Genomic DNA, 15,103 nt, shown 5'->3' with positions numbered 1-15,103 from the left:
GATTTCCACACCACCCAAGTAGTACAGCCATGAACATACTGTAAATTTAGTAGAGTATGCTGTTTATGCGTTGTTTTTTAAATATTTTCTTAATAAACATCAACAATGTGTTTTTCTTAAATATTATTACTAACATATATTACTTTTTATATAAGTTTCTTTACATTTATATTTTCACATTTATTATGTGTTTTTCTTAAATTTTTATTAGACTTATTATTAGAGTAAAATGTTTTTACGGTCGTGTAGACCTCTATAGGTCTGCCCTGTTGAAAATAATAACGTCATTTTATGACGTCATTAAATGACGTTAAATGACGTCATTATATTACATCATTTGACGCTACAAATTGGAACCTTTTATGACGTCATTATTTTCAATAGGTTGTACTTCTAAATACTTATACTCTTAAATACTTCAAAATTGATAAAATGGTTGCATATATAGGTGCTACCATCCGGATGGTAGTACGGAAAATGGGGGCTAATGGCCAAGAAATTAATAATTTTTAATTATTTTATTAAACAAAAAATATTTAAGAAACATTTTTTCTTTGGCGTTAGCCCCCATTTTCCGTACTACCATCCGGGTGGTAGCACCTATATAGGCAACCATTTTATCAATTTTGAAGTATTTAGAAATACAACCTGTTAAAAATAATGACGTCATAAAAGGTTCCAATTTGTAGCGTCAAATGACGTAATATAATGACGTCATTTAACGTCATTTAATGACGTCATAAAATGACGTTATTATTTTCAACAGGGTGGGTACGCCTAAATGATTAAAAAAAAAAATGTTTTTTAGTATAAAATTTATTCAATTTTTGTTATTAACGTTTATTAACAAAAAAGTGGTATCCCCAGTAGGCCTATTAGACTCTTATCATTGGCATTATAAAACGTTTGCTTGCATTTAAAATATACTTTTTTTTAATATTAACCTTTCTCATTTTTGTCCAATATGAAAACATGCATGTAGAATTTTTTGTTTATGTTTCATATATATTGCTTCTCTATGGACCTATATAAGCATACAACTTTTTCTAAAAAAAATTAGATCTATTAATATAAATATAGTAATAACATGATTACAGCACAATTTTACTTAAGTAATTTTATATGTCATTTTAAATTGTCAGCTCTATAAAATCTTTTGTTACAGTAAGTACATATTTCTATATATTTTTTTTTTATGTAAAAGTAAGTGACGAATAAGGTGATTATGTCTTTTGAATAATATTCCGCATTTATGACAAAGAAAGATTTTAATGGCTGCATGCTCCCTTATGTGCCTTAAATAATTTTTCTTGAAATTAACTCTCGAATCACAAATTCTACAAATGTATTGAATCCTATGTAAGTCTTCTTGATTTAAAAGAGGATCTGATTGCATTTTTTATTGTATGAATAAAAACTTCCGATTTGGATTTGAAAACAAAACTTAGTATGTTAAATTTTGTTTTGCAATCTTGAATAAATAGTAAAACAATATCCACAATATGCATAAAAATAATAAATTTAAAAACGTTTAAACTTATAAGTTTGAACAAGTTTGCATGTATTTTTTCATACTTATATTTTTCATGGGAATAATACGAAAGGCAAAGATGTATATTCACCGATGTCTGAAATAATTTTTGGAATGAAAGCAGTAGTTTTCTTTTTATCACCTGTAATAATCTCAGCTTTGATATTATGTTTGAACAGTTTAATTATTTTCAATCTAGTACCGTTGCAAAGACCGTCATTTATACTTATATTTCGAATGAGCATGACTATTGTACTTTTTTTAGTCAATTTATGTACTAAGAAACCTGGGAATTTCAGAGAATTTGAATATTCTGTTGGATACTTTAATTCTAATGTTCAGCATCACTATGAGTATCATCAACACCTTTATGTCTAGCGTAATCGATACTATAATATATAACTTCCTCGCTATTAATTTTTTTAAATATTTTATTTATTTTATAAATATCTTTATTATGGGGCGATAAAATGACTCTGTTTAAAAGATCATCATTTACAGATATAACTGAACCGTAAATTTTATTGCATATGTTATTAGTTTTCCATCTACCTAGAATCTTAAAACTGTCAATATATCCATCACCAATATTTAAAAGAAAAGATGAAAAATTAATATTTTCCGATATCATATTTATCTTTAATTTTAACATTCTTGAAATTCTCCAGAAAATACACGAACAAATGCTATAATTTCCACTTCACTGCCATACGTAGCATTCATTGACATATGCATTTTATAAGTACTTCTATCAGTAATTTTTAAAGATTCGTCGCCTACGATAAATAGCTCAAAATATTCCCAATTCTCATAAATATGATTTACAATTTTTATATGATTTTCTTCCGTATTAAACAAAAAATACGAAAAGCAACGAAATAAGCACTTGCCATCTCCGAGGATTTTATTTCTATTTCACATTCTGAAATTTTATTGGATATTCTGTATATCTACTATGTCAAAATTGTATAGATTGAAAATACTTAACTTTCAGTGTTGAGTATGTTTCTCTTTATCTCTCTTTTCTTCTTTCTCTCTCTCCTTCTCCCTCTCCTTCTCTCTTTCAAACGATTGCAGCCTGGATTTAGTATCCCGCACAATAATTTATACATAAAAACTCGCGATTAAATTTTGAATTCAGTTTTATAGGAATAACCAAACTATTTGTGCATATAGCATTGAAAAATTGCGAGTAAAACTTCGAATTTAACTCAAACGTAAACGAATTTTTGACGCAACGTGAATACAAAGCCGCCAAGAATTTGTTGTTATATGTTGTTGATACGTTTTCTATGCATTATGTTATAGGTAACCACTGCGAGTTTAAACATAATAGATTTCGAATATCAAATAGAATTAAAATGAGAACTGCAGTAAAAATATTTTCAACTTATAAATTACTAATTTACTAGTTTAATTCAAAAATTAATCATTTTGGAATGAACAATCAAAATCGTAATGAGAATATTTAAAAATTATAAAATTATACAATTAAAAACGAGAATTGAAATTAGGGGGTTGGCGAGAAAAGCGAGCAGGGGGGTACTCCCCTAGTGATTAAATATAATAAACTGGACTTTGGTTGATTGATCTCAGTTCTTTTTTATCTGTTATTTCGTTGCGAAATATATCAAACTTGACTAACATTTTACTTTTTTAAAATTTTAGTCTTTTTTAGTACATTTTTTTAGGTATTTCATATTTCTCCTAAAAATAAAATATAAGCATCCTTAGCACCTTTTGACTATGGTTTTATTGTAACATTTTTATTGCTAACATAAAATCACTGATTGTTCTGATACACTACCCTCGAATGATTTTTACACATAGACACCAAAACCAAGTGAGAACTACCTAGACCTCGTCATCGGCCACCCTGTACACCAAAACGCCGTCCACGTATAATGTATGTACCTAGAAATAAAAAACCTCGGAGCGTACCACCTAAACTTTGTCATCGGCCACCATGTACACCTAGACGCCGTTCCCGCATGATTCATTTACCTAGACACCAAATACCATAGAGCGAACAACCTGAACCTCGTCATCGGTCGCACTCTACACCTAGACACCGCCCTCAAATTATTTTTACACCTAGACACTAAAAGCAACGAAGCGCACCACCTAGACTTCGTCATCGGCCACCCTGTACACCCAGACACCGTCTTCGGATATTCGTTTATCGTCTCCATTTATTTCGACCAAAATTGCAGATTTCATCTTGTGATATGCATGTGCGTCATCTCAAATTTACAAACACATAGAATTCAAAAAATATTATACCTGCACAAGTAACTATTTGCAGCATCCCTTTGATCTCGACCAAAACTGCGGATTTTATCTTGTGATATTAATGAATACTTAAAGCATTCGTCATTATATGTCGCGAACACAAAACTTAAAAAAAAAACGATTATATTTGCACGAGTAATTATTTGTAGCATCCCTTTTATGTAAATCGAATCTGCAGATAACATTTTGTGATATGCATGAATACATAAATCGTCATTTCATATTCACAAACAAATAACTTTGAAAAAAATTATATCTGTACAAATATTTAATTGCAGCATCTCTTTTATCTGGACCAAATTTAAAATAATCTTTATTCATCTATGTATAGATATATGTCATAATATATGTCAAAAATAAAAAAAAAATTAATTAATTGCGTCTATTTTCTTTAATTGTTTTAACATCTCCCAATCTACCTGGACCAAATCTTGAAAATGTTTTTTAGTAGGAATGTATATTTTTATCATATGTACCTGTCTATACTATTAAATTTTTTTTTTGTTTACATGGCATTTGGAACTCGAAAGTTCATCGCCTCATCTACGCAAGTCTTCCACGCTGTCCTATCTTGTGTCAACCCCACCCAAGATGCACCTCTCCGATCGATACCCACCCGTCCTATTTCTACTAGATCCGCTTTTACGTTGTCCTCCCATCTACGTCTAGGTCTACCTAGAGGTCGCGTTACCATCGACCTGCCCTTCATGACACGCGCTGCCGTACGGTCGTCTCCCATTCTCGCTACGTGCCCTGCCCATCCCAATATGCGCGATTTTATTATTCTGTTAATATTTGGTGACGCGTACAGATTGTGTAACTCATCATTGTGTAGTCTCCTCCATTCCCCGGTTTCCTCATCTTTCTGCGGCCCGTATATTTTTCGCAAGACTTTATTTTCAAATACCCTAAAACGGTTGTCCGCCTGCTTAGTGAGAGCCCACGTTTCGCACCCGTACAGAACCACCGGCAGTATTATTGTCCTGTATATTCTTATTTTAACGTTTTTAGACAACAGCCTCGACTTAAGTAAATTACTCACGGCGTAGAAGCAAGCATTACCCGAATGGAGTCTCTTATTTATTTCGACATTAATCTCGTTTCTATCATTTATGGTCGTACCCAGATACCTGATTCGCTAACCTTTTCAAAAGTAAAATTCCCAACTCTGAGATCTTCCTCCCCTCTGCAGATGCCTAGCTTATCCACAATCATGTACTTTGTTTTTGATTCACTCACTTCTAACCCTGTATACTCCACCGCTTTTATGTGGATTTCCGCGTTTCCCTACAATCCCCCAGTATATCAAAATCATCTGCGTAGCCTAGTATCTGTGTTGTTCCATTAAGCGTTGCGCCCAGCTGGCTAACCTGCATTTTTCTAACGGCATACTCTAACGTTAAGTTGAACAGCACCGTAGAGAGCCCATCCCCTTGTTTTAAACCATCGCGTATCATGAAGCGTTCTGATACATTACCCCCTACTCGGACCTTTCCCGTGCTTCCGTTCAGACATATTTGAATTAATCTCACGAGTTTTTTCGGTACACCGAGAAGTACTAGAATTTGATACATTTTGCTTCGCTTAATAGAGTCGTACGCTTTTTTAAAATCTATAAATTGTTGGTGTATGGTTTCGCAAAATTCCCACTTGTTCTCTAACAACTGTCTTACGGTAAACATGTGATCGCTCGTCGATCTGTTGTGCCGAAATCCGCACTGATAATCTCCTACTATATCTTCCGCGAATGGAGTGAGTCTAGCTTGTATTACGTTTGACAGAACTTTGTAGCACGTTGCTAAAAGTGAAATACCCCTATAGTTATTGCAGTCTGTCTTATCCCCCTTTTTAAAAATCGGTATAATGATAGATTCCTTCCAATTTTCGGGTATTGTTTCATTTTTCCAGATGGCACATACTAGTTTATAGATTTTGAAAGTGAGCTCGACGCCCCCATATTTGAGTAACTCAGCTGGTATAGAGTCATTTCCCGCGGCTTTATTGTTTTTTAGTTTTTTAATCGCGGCCTCTACTTCTTGGTAGCTCGGTTCCTCCACGTGGGGTTCAGCAGTATGAATTTCGTCCCCTAATTCTTCGCTATTTTCGTGCACGTTTAATAATTTATCGAAATAATTTTTCCACAGCGACAGTAATTCGTTGTCATTTGTTACGAGGTCCCCGTTTTCGTCCTTCATCAATTGCGCTCTACTCCTTAAACCCTTTCTGATGGCGTTAATCCCTCTGTACATTTCGCGGGGGTTATTTTCCTTACTGTTAGTTTCTATTCTCCTAATAAGATTCTTTTGATACTCCCGCTTCTTATTTCTGTAGATCGCGCTCGTCTGTTTCCTTACGTTAGAATACTCTTTTACGGTCCTATCGCTTCTATTTTGTAAGCTATCTAATTTAGCCTTTTTGCGCCTTTCAAACCAGAGTTCGCACTCTTCGTCAAACCATGGTTTGCTCTTTGGCTTTTTCTTTTTACCCAGTACTTTGTTCGCGGCCTCTTTTACCGTTTTTTCGATGTCCCCCCATAAGCTATTCGGTTCGTCATTCCCCTCCGGCGATGTGTTTGCTTCTTCAAGTGCCTGAAACCTGTTATTAATTTATATCTGGTACCTAATTCGTTCTGTTCTATCTCGTAGTTTCTCAATATCGAAGCTTTCTACCTTGTTTGCTCGCTTACTATTTTGATTCGCTACTAGTCTAGCTCTTAATTTGGCTACTACTAGGAAGTGGTCCGAGTCGCTATCTGCCCCTATGTAAGCCCTTACGTCAAGAAAATTAGTATGACGTCTTTTTTCAATGAGGAAATGATCAATTTGGTTCTGTGTGGCCCCGTCCGGCGATGTCCACGTTGCCTTGTGTATGTTCTTGTGCTTAAAACACGTAGTTTTGATTATAAGATCTTTTGCCGCCGCGAAATTTATGACCCTAATACCGTTATCATTGCTGGCTTCGTGCAGGCTTTCCTTACCTATAGTAGGCCTAAACATTTCCTCCCTACCTATTTTAGCATTGAAATCGCCTAATACTATTCTTGTGTCGTAAGACGCGAACTGGTCGATTACCTGCTCTAAAGTTTCGTAATAGAGATCCTTAGCTTCTTCTTCTTTGTCCTCCGTAGGACAGTGTACATTAATAAATACATATCTATACCATTCCCCTTCGATAATGATGTACGATAGCCTATCATTGACGGATTTGAAACTTTTAACCGAATGTATGATGCTTTTGCTTACGAGAAATCCGGTGCCTAGAGATCCCCCACTCCCGGCCCCATACCGGTACGTGAAGTCACCCGATGCTAGTACTCCGCCATCTGGCCACTGCGATTCCTGTATTGCTACCAAATCTAGATTGTACCTATCAGCTTCCTTTACGAGTTCTTTAAACGCACCTGCTCTGTATAGACTGCGAACATTCCAAGTTCCGACCCTTAAGTCCCTTTTGGTTCGGATTTGATTTTTTTGAGCCATGATGTTATGTTAAACCCGCGCGCTTCGGATCCTGTTCCGATCGCAGGTAAGTCCACCGTTCTAAAGGTGATAACCCCCATACCTCTCTAGAACTAAGTATGAGAGCTTTCCGACTTTGACGAGGACAGTGTCAATTCGTCGTCAGACACACTACGGTTTCATTCTCGCATCCTAACGCCCCCCTGCAAGGCAGCGCGCCTTCGCTGGCATCGTTACCGCGTAAGACCAGGTGACGAATCATTCTACACATCCCCTTTCGGGGCAGTTGTCATCGCTCCCGCATCCTCCTCGGCAGCAGGATTTTTGCCCATTTTTGTAATGTGTGATAAAAGAGATAGATTGAGAGATAAGAGTTAATGTGAAGTGTTTTTGTTGTTGTGGTGCTTGCGTAGTGTTTCAAGATGAATGCGTTCGACAGTGTGGGCTCATCATACCCACGCCTGTTCCTATCAGCTGTCCGCGGCTGCTTATTCAATTTATTCGTAGCTAACCTCTTTCTCAGGGGCTGTTCCTCTATCCGCAACCTAAGGACACGCTGTGTAGTGGTGATAGGCACCCACCCGTCCGATCTGGACGACAACGCCCAAGACCCGCTTAGGGTAGCGGCATTGTAACAGGTCTATACTATTAAATAGTTTTTTTATTTATAAAATACATCAAGTTTTGTGGAATAAATGCAAAAAAAATCCTGACTGACGGACGGACGGACATTTTTAAGTTCTTTCACTGCTAAAAACTAATAAAAATTTGATATTTTTTTTCGGTAACTTGAATGACTTAAGTTCAAAGAACATTTCTACCGTAAAATAGATCATAATTTGTTCTTTTTACGAGTTTTGGAGGGTTTTTACAAAATTGACCGAATATAAATTTTTAATATAGTGTAGATATCTGCCTGCGAATGTATGAGGCGGTTGTTTTGTTTTTTTATTATAGAATACGAACACTGTCGTCAATTTTATTTTAAAGAAATTCACGCATTGACGCTTGTTCCTAACCAACCTAACCATCAAAACAACCGGCCATTGATTAGGTAGGTCGCTCGCGCAATTTTCGAAAAATCGATTTTTACATTTTAGCTTTATACTAGCAAACCGCTCGACAAAATCGTTTGAAATTTTAGCAGCAGATAGCTTTTTTATAGCGAATCACCAAATTAAATTTTAAAGCAAACTCAAAATTTTACTATTACAAAGCTTCCTCTAGGAGGAAGCAAAAAAGAACTTTATGTCTGCTTGAAAAGCTTAAGCAGCTTGGAAAATTCAAGTAAATTGAAACATTTAAGGAGCTTGCAATATTCAAGTAGATCAAAAATTTTGAGCGACTCAGAAAATTTAAATAACTTAACTCGACATGAGACTTGGCTAAAGCTCGTAGTATAAAAAATGCATGCTTAAGCATTATTTCCCCTTCTTACGAGAGATAGTGCGTGAAAAAGAAGCTTGCATAAGAGTAAATCCATGGATCTCAGAAACGGATTTCTTTAAACGATACATATCGGGTTTATTTATATAAAAACGTGGCTTCAAGTATGTAAACTATTACTTCTACTTTACACCCTTCACGGTATAGCTCAGTTTGTACCTCTATAATAATAACCCTTTTTTGTAGAACTTAATTTTCTTTCATGCTTCCTTCACTGACAAAACCGGCGATTTACCTTCAAAAAAATATACTAGGCTTTTTTCTTCTCAGGCGACGAAAATTTAGAACTTTTTGTACTTATACTAGTAAGCCTAAAACCACATTATTCGCCCTCTGTATAAAAAAAAACGTTTAACACACGTGCAAAAGTAAATTCCACACGAATGCAAGATCTGTCGCCCAAGCGAATCTTGTACCAAAATATACTAATTGTAGATTTATGCATACTTCCTTAAATTTGTATAATTTTTATAGCACTGTATACTCTAAATCCAAAAAATCACGTAGTGTAAAACTAAATATCCCAAAAATTCAAAATCAATTATTTTTTTGATTTTACGTCATTTGATATCTACATCTAAATAATATTATTTTGCTGGAATTTTTGTCCAAAACGTCATTTCCAGCTCAATTTATTCAAATTCCTCTGATTTAATTGAAATTTTTTTAACTGTCACATGAGTCCTAACATCTAAGAATATTCCTACCATTTTATTGCTTCCTTCTAAGTGGAGAAACTTCGTAAAAACGCATTTTAAGGTGTTTGGAGTACAAATTATGCGTTTTTAGAAAATGTTCGTGCGGGTGGCTGTGTGTGCGTGCGCACGTGTGTGTGCGTATACCATCATAATTCTGGAATTACGCGATCGATCGTAACAAAATCTGGCATGCATGTGTTTTCTGATTCTAAATTAGGGAAATTTTTTTTATGATTCTGACCATTTTATGGCCATATTATAGCCATTTTTTGATTTTTGAAAAAATATCTGCTTTTTTTTTGATAATATAATATATACAATATATTCAACAATTTTTATGATAAAAAAGGTGATTTAAAAAAAAATTTATTTCTAAAACTAAATTGTCAAACGTTTTAAAAAAATTTATAACAATAAAAAACGATTATATCTATTTGCTGTGAAAATTTTAAAACATTGTCACGTGTGGATACATGTCACGGGTGTCTAATTACTATAAGAGAGCGAACTAGAAGAGTGCAGTACGGTGGCGGCCGTGGCGCGAAGACAGAACGTCTGCCTTGCAAGCCAGAGGATCTTGGTTTAAGCCCTGGGTCCGTCACTTTTCGTTGCACTCTTCACTCGTAACACCATTTTTATGACTAGTTTTCAAGCTAAAAATCGAGAACTAAAAAAAATGGGTTTTCTATGTCGTACGATCACGGGAGTAGAAATGCTTTTATTAAGTTGAAATTTTAGGAAAATATCAATTTTTTAATCACCTTGGCTAGGTTTTTTTTGCAGCTCATAAAACTGTTTAGTTTAAAAGATATCAGGATTTAAATCCTTTATCTCTTACCCTGTATAACCTATATAAGTGAAAATTACTATTTCTGTTAAACCTTAAAACTCGCTAACTAAAATTTAGAATGTTTTAAGACATCTGATGATTTTATGAGGTTATAAGGACCCTATGTAAAATGATGTGCTTCTTATGTTAAATAATTAAAATTGAAAGTATTTTAAAAATCATTAATATATTGTATATACAGTATATTTGAACAATATTTTATCTTTTTGAACTAAAACATTTGTTGGAGAAAGCTATAAGACAAATAATTCGCAGCGTTTTTTTTTCTTTTGTGCACCAATATTATAATATTTTAATATAAAGATGAAATATCGCACTTTCCAGATTTTTCGGGGCATATTTCTGGACTTCTTGGAACTTTGGTCTTCCTGGAATTTTAACGCTGATAATATACTTATAATTATAAACGAGGTTTCTTGGTGGTTACACTTGGTATAATTTTAAAGGTAGCACTGTATATCTTTTACTATAACTATAATGGGTTAACCTCAGGATCATCCTGACACCTGAACATCATCTACAGAAAGTGAAAATTTGTTTTCGGTACATTTGTTGTATACTCAGTGCGTAGTATCATAGACTATGTTTCGCCATTCGGAAGCTTATTTTGATATTTGGACATTGTCTGCTGTAGTGACAAATTTTTGTTGGTACATTTGTTGTATACTTATAGTGCATTGTATCATAGACCCTCTTTCGCTATTCGCCATAATAATAAGTGTCGAATGGTTATGTATCAGTAAAAAATGTGTAACCTAAATTAGAAGCCAAATTTACGTAGTTTCCATCGTGTAAAATACACGAAAAGAATTTGCTATTGCTTAACAACCTAAAAAACTGGACAAATAAAAATTTTACCAGTGATTTTCGTCTGAGTTATAAAATATACCACTTCAATTAAGACTAAATATATTTAATAATGAAAAACAATTAATGATATTTCAAAAAAAGGAAACATATTAAAAATAAAATAAATGCATACACTTATATTTAATCAATAGCTAACTCTTAACCAATAAATTAAAATAATTAATATTATTATTAGTATAATAACGTACGCAACGGTTTTTTGGCTTATTAGAATGTTTTCTAAGCTAAACTATGATTTCCAACAAAAATATTAATAAAAAGGCTGCTTATTTTAGTAATTTGTGAGTGTATACTCCACAAATGCTGAAATCACGTCTTTCTTCTTCAGCCCGAAATGTGTTAGGACCGTTAAGTTACCCGCAAGAAATGTTAGGACCGTGTAGTTGGCTGCACAGCTATATGCAGATGGGAATTACTTTCTCAAGAAAATATAATAATATATTACGATATTTAGAATTAAGAGGCTGCCGGTGCATTCCCTGCGTTTCAGGGCAGTAACAGTAACTAGCTTGCCAGGGTAGACAATGAGAAGGATAAGGTTGTTTTCGATGTCTTGGTATGAAAATCATTCAAGTACGGTGTCTAGGTGTACAGGGTGGCCGATGACGACGTCTAAGTGGTTCGCTCCATGGTTTTCGGTGTCTGGGTAAATAAATCATACAAGAGTAGTGTCTAAGTTACAGGGTTGCCGATGACGAGGTCTAGGTGATGCGCCCCGTGGTTTTTTGTGTCTAGGTGTAAAAATTATTCGAGGAAGGTGTCTAGAGGTACAGGGTGGCCTATGACGAAGTCTAGGTAGCGCGCTCTGTGGTTCTTGATCTATAGGTGTAAAAAAGGTGTCTAGAGGTACAGGGTGGCCTATGACATTCGATGAAGGTATCTAGAGGTACAGGGTGACCTATGACAACGTCTAGGTAGTTTGCCTCGTGGTTTTCAGTGCTTTGGTGTAAAAATCATTTGAACGCGGTGTCCAGTTGTACAGGTTAGCCGATGACGACGTTCAGGTAGTGCGCTCCGTGGTTTCTGGTGTCTAGGTAAATAAATCATTCGAGGAAGGCGTCTATGTGTGCAGGGTGACCGATGACGAGGTATAGGTGGTGCGCTCCGTGGTTTCTGGTGTCTAGGTAAATAAATCATACGAGGACGGCGTCTAGTTGTAAAGGGTGGCCGATGACGACGTCTGAGTATTCGGCACCGTGGTTTTTGGTGTCTAGGTGTAGAAATAATTCGAGGGTGGTGTATATCAGAAAAATCAGTGATTTCACGTTAGTGATAAAAATGTTACAAAAAAGCTGTGGTCGAAAGGTGCTAAAGATGCTTATATTTTATTTTTACGACGTCAAATATGAAATACTCAAAAAAATTTACTAAAAAGGATTGAAATCTCTAAAAAAAATAACTTCACTAACTAATTAAGTCAAGTTTATTATATTTAATCATAATAAAGCAAAAAATTATTTTATTTAATCAAAGGCTTACTTAACTTAAAGTCAAGTTGTATGATGATTCATTAGAAACAACTCTAAAGATACTTACTACGTAACTTGCCATGCCATTTTTATTGTACTTATGGTGTTTGTATCACGTTCTAATACATAAAAAGAAAATTTTAGTATCACCAAAAAGAAAATCAAACGGGCATGGCACGTTAAGTAGTAAGTATCTCGAGAGTTGTTTCTAATGGATCATTATATAACATAACTTTAAGTTAAATATGCCCTTCATTGGACAAAACAATTTTTTGCTTTATTATGATTAAATATTATAAACTTGACTTTGTTTGATTGATTTCATTTCTTTTCTATCTGTAATTTCGTTGCGGAATATATCAAACTCGCCTAACCTATTACTTTTTTAAAAGTTAATATTATTTCATTATTGTTTGTGTTTCATATTTCTATTATTATAAATTTGTGGATTATATATATTTAAAAGTTAAAATAATCTTGAAATATAACGAGCGAGTATTAGAGACTAATTTTTTTAATTAGTAAGACATTAAATTTTTATTTAGGCGTTTATTTATTATTCAAATCATGCTGGTGATCATTTTTGGGTGTTTTTGTCTTTTTTAGCGTTTTATCATTCGAAAGTTTTGTTATCATCAGAATTTCGGATAATATTTTTGGGCTTTTTGCTAAATCGGAATTTTTTGTAGGGCTTTTTGACTTTTGGGCAGTTTGTTATTTGGGATTTTTGTCATCGCCTCATCCATCTTAAGTAATAGATAGATAATAAACGATAGCATTAAATTAAAATATTAAATAATTCTATTATTAACAATATATTTTTGACATAAATGACTGTGTTGGTACTTACTTTGCAGAAGTGATTTCAGAATAATGGGATGGCCATCTTCACGTTTCCATGATATACGTGGTGTTGGTCTTCCTGTAGCTCTGCACAATAACATGGTGTCTTCTCCTTCAACAACTGACATATCTGCGCTCGTCTCATTATTTAATATATCTGGCGAAACTGAAATAGATTTAAAAGTATTTTTCAACATTCTTTAAACGAGTGCGAGCATTTGCAAACTTTTATTACATTAATAAGGAAAATTACTAAAATAATAGCATTATTGTATCATAAGATATTTAGATATAACAAGATATAAACTTGCTCGTTACAAATAGTGACTCAGCCATACTGTTACAGCATTATATCGATGGCTAAGTAGAATAACAACGTATCCAAGCGGCGACTTCAGCGAGCGTTTTTTGCTAGTCTGCAATGCAATTGCAAACGTTTTGTGCTACTCTCAAGCCAATGTAAAGTTTTGATATGGTATAAATAGGCTACATAACTTATTCTATACAGCAAAAATCTAGATACAGCCTTATATTGGCATAAGAGTAGCATAAAACGTTTGCAATTTAATTGCAGAATAGCAAAAAACGCTCGCTTCGCTCGCAGTTAACATATGTATGTTATTATATTTTGTTGTAGAATTCGTTTGGCAAGGGAAAAATGGTCAAAAATTATATTCGTTTGTGTAAAGTATGTTAATATAATGTTTCATTATTTTAATGCAGTCTATACTGAGATTATATCGTCGGTCCCTACGAAGAAGGGGATTATTAAGGCAAAACTAATAAAATGGCAAGATTAATTAAATTGCCAAAATATTTTTTTATTATACATTTCTGACGCATTGTGCGATATTTGAAAGACTAATATATATATATATATATATATATATATATATATTAGTCTTTCAAATATCGCACTATATATATATATATTCAAATAATTCATAAATTTTCAAAATTTAACGCAGTTTCTTCCAAACATTCATCCCATTCTGCATCATCACTTATGAGACCTCTTGTCACATACGCTTCTTCTTATGTATCATAAACAATTCCATCTACAGTACGTATATCTCTATACGTTTTTGCACCACGCACATGTTATAAACACGCATATGTACGATTATAAAAGACGTAAAAAAAATGTTTCGCGTTTTTTTTTGGATTGACAAAATACATTCTACTTATAATGGGTTTAAACAATTTTTTCTCTTATTTCTTTTTTTTTTTTTTATTAAAGATACGTAATGATATGGAATTTCATGATATAAATATTTAGATGTATCATCATCGTCTTCATTTAATTTAAACAAGTCAATGTTGTTTCTACATTTTTGTTGGAGTTCAACGATACTCGCACGTTCACATATAGAGACGCCTATGCACATCGATCTAGACGCCCCCCACCCCCCACAAGCTAAAAAGCCACAAGCTCGAAAAACTGACCTGGGTTTTATGGCCCGGATCCAAAGGGACAGCTGAGTCCGGAAGAAGGAAGAAGCGGTGAGTCTGATGACAGCCATCCGGCGAACTACATGAACCATCAAGACTACTACCGCGTTATTAATTTGCAACTGATAAATATATTTATTCAAACATATGTATCTTTTATTATTTCTACTAGTGTACTGCATTGACACTATTGT

General features: G+C 34.0%; 1 protein-coding gene and 1 long non-coding RNA gene across 5 annotated transcripts in view; one reads left to right on the top strand and one right to left on the bottom strand.

Moving 5' to 3' along the window:
- Positions 1–15,103, bottom strand: part of LOC107981611 — a 325,738-nt gene that overhangs the window by 89,221 nt on the left and 221,414 nt on the right. For all 4 annotated transcript variants that reach the window (XM_031933416.2, XM_031933413.2, XM_031933412.2 and 1 more), the window contains one exon: positions 13,465–13,623. In XM_031933416.2, the coding sequence (XP_031789276.1) occupies positions 13,465–13,585 (121 nt within the window). In that variant the 5' untranslated portion in view covers positions 13,586–13,623. The remainder of the gene's footprint in view (positions 1–13,464; positions 13,624–15,103) is intronic.
- Positions 1–15,103, top strand: part of LOC116418337 — a 265,518-nt gene that overhangs the window by 69,776 nt on the left and 180,639 nt on the right. The window lies entirely within an intron of this gene.

This window comes from Nasonia vitripennis, unplaced genomic scaffold (assembly GCF_009193385.2).
Source record: "Nasonia vitripennis strain AsymCx unplaced genomic scaffold, Nvit_psr_1.1 unplaced0244, whole genome shotgun sequence".
NCBI classification, from domain to species: domain Eukaryota; kingdom Metazoa; phylum Arthropoda; class Insecta; order Hymenoptera; family Pteromalidae; genus Nasonia; species Nasonia vitripennis.
The sequence above is the reverse complement of the archived record's forward strand: the minus strand, read 5'-3'. Positions and strand labels throughout refer to the sequence as shown.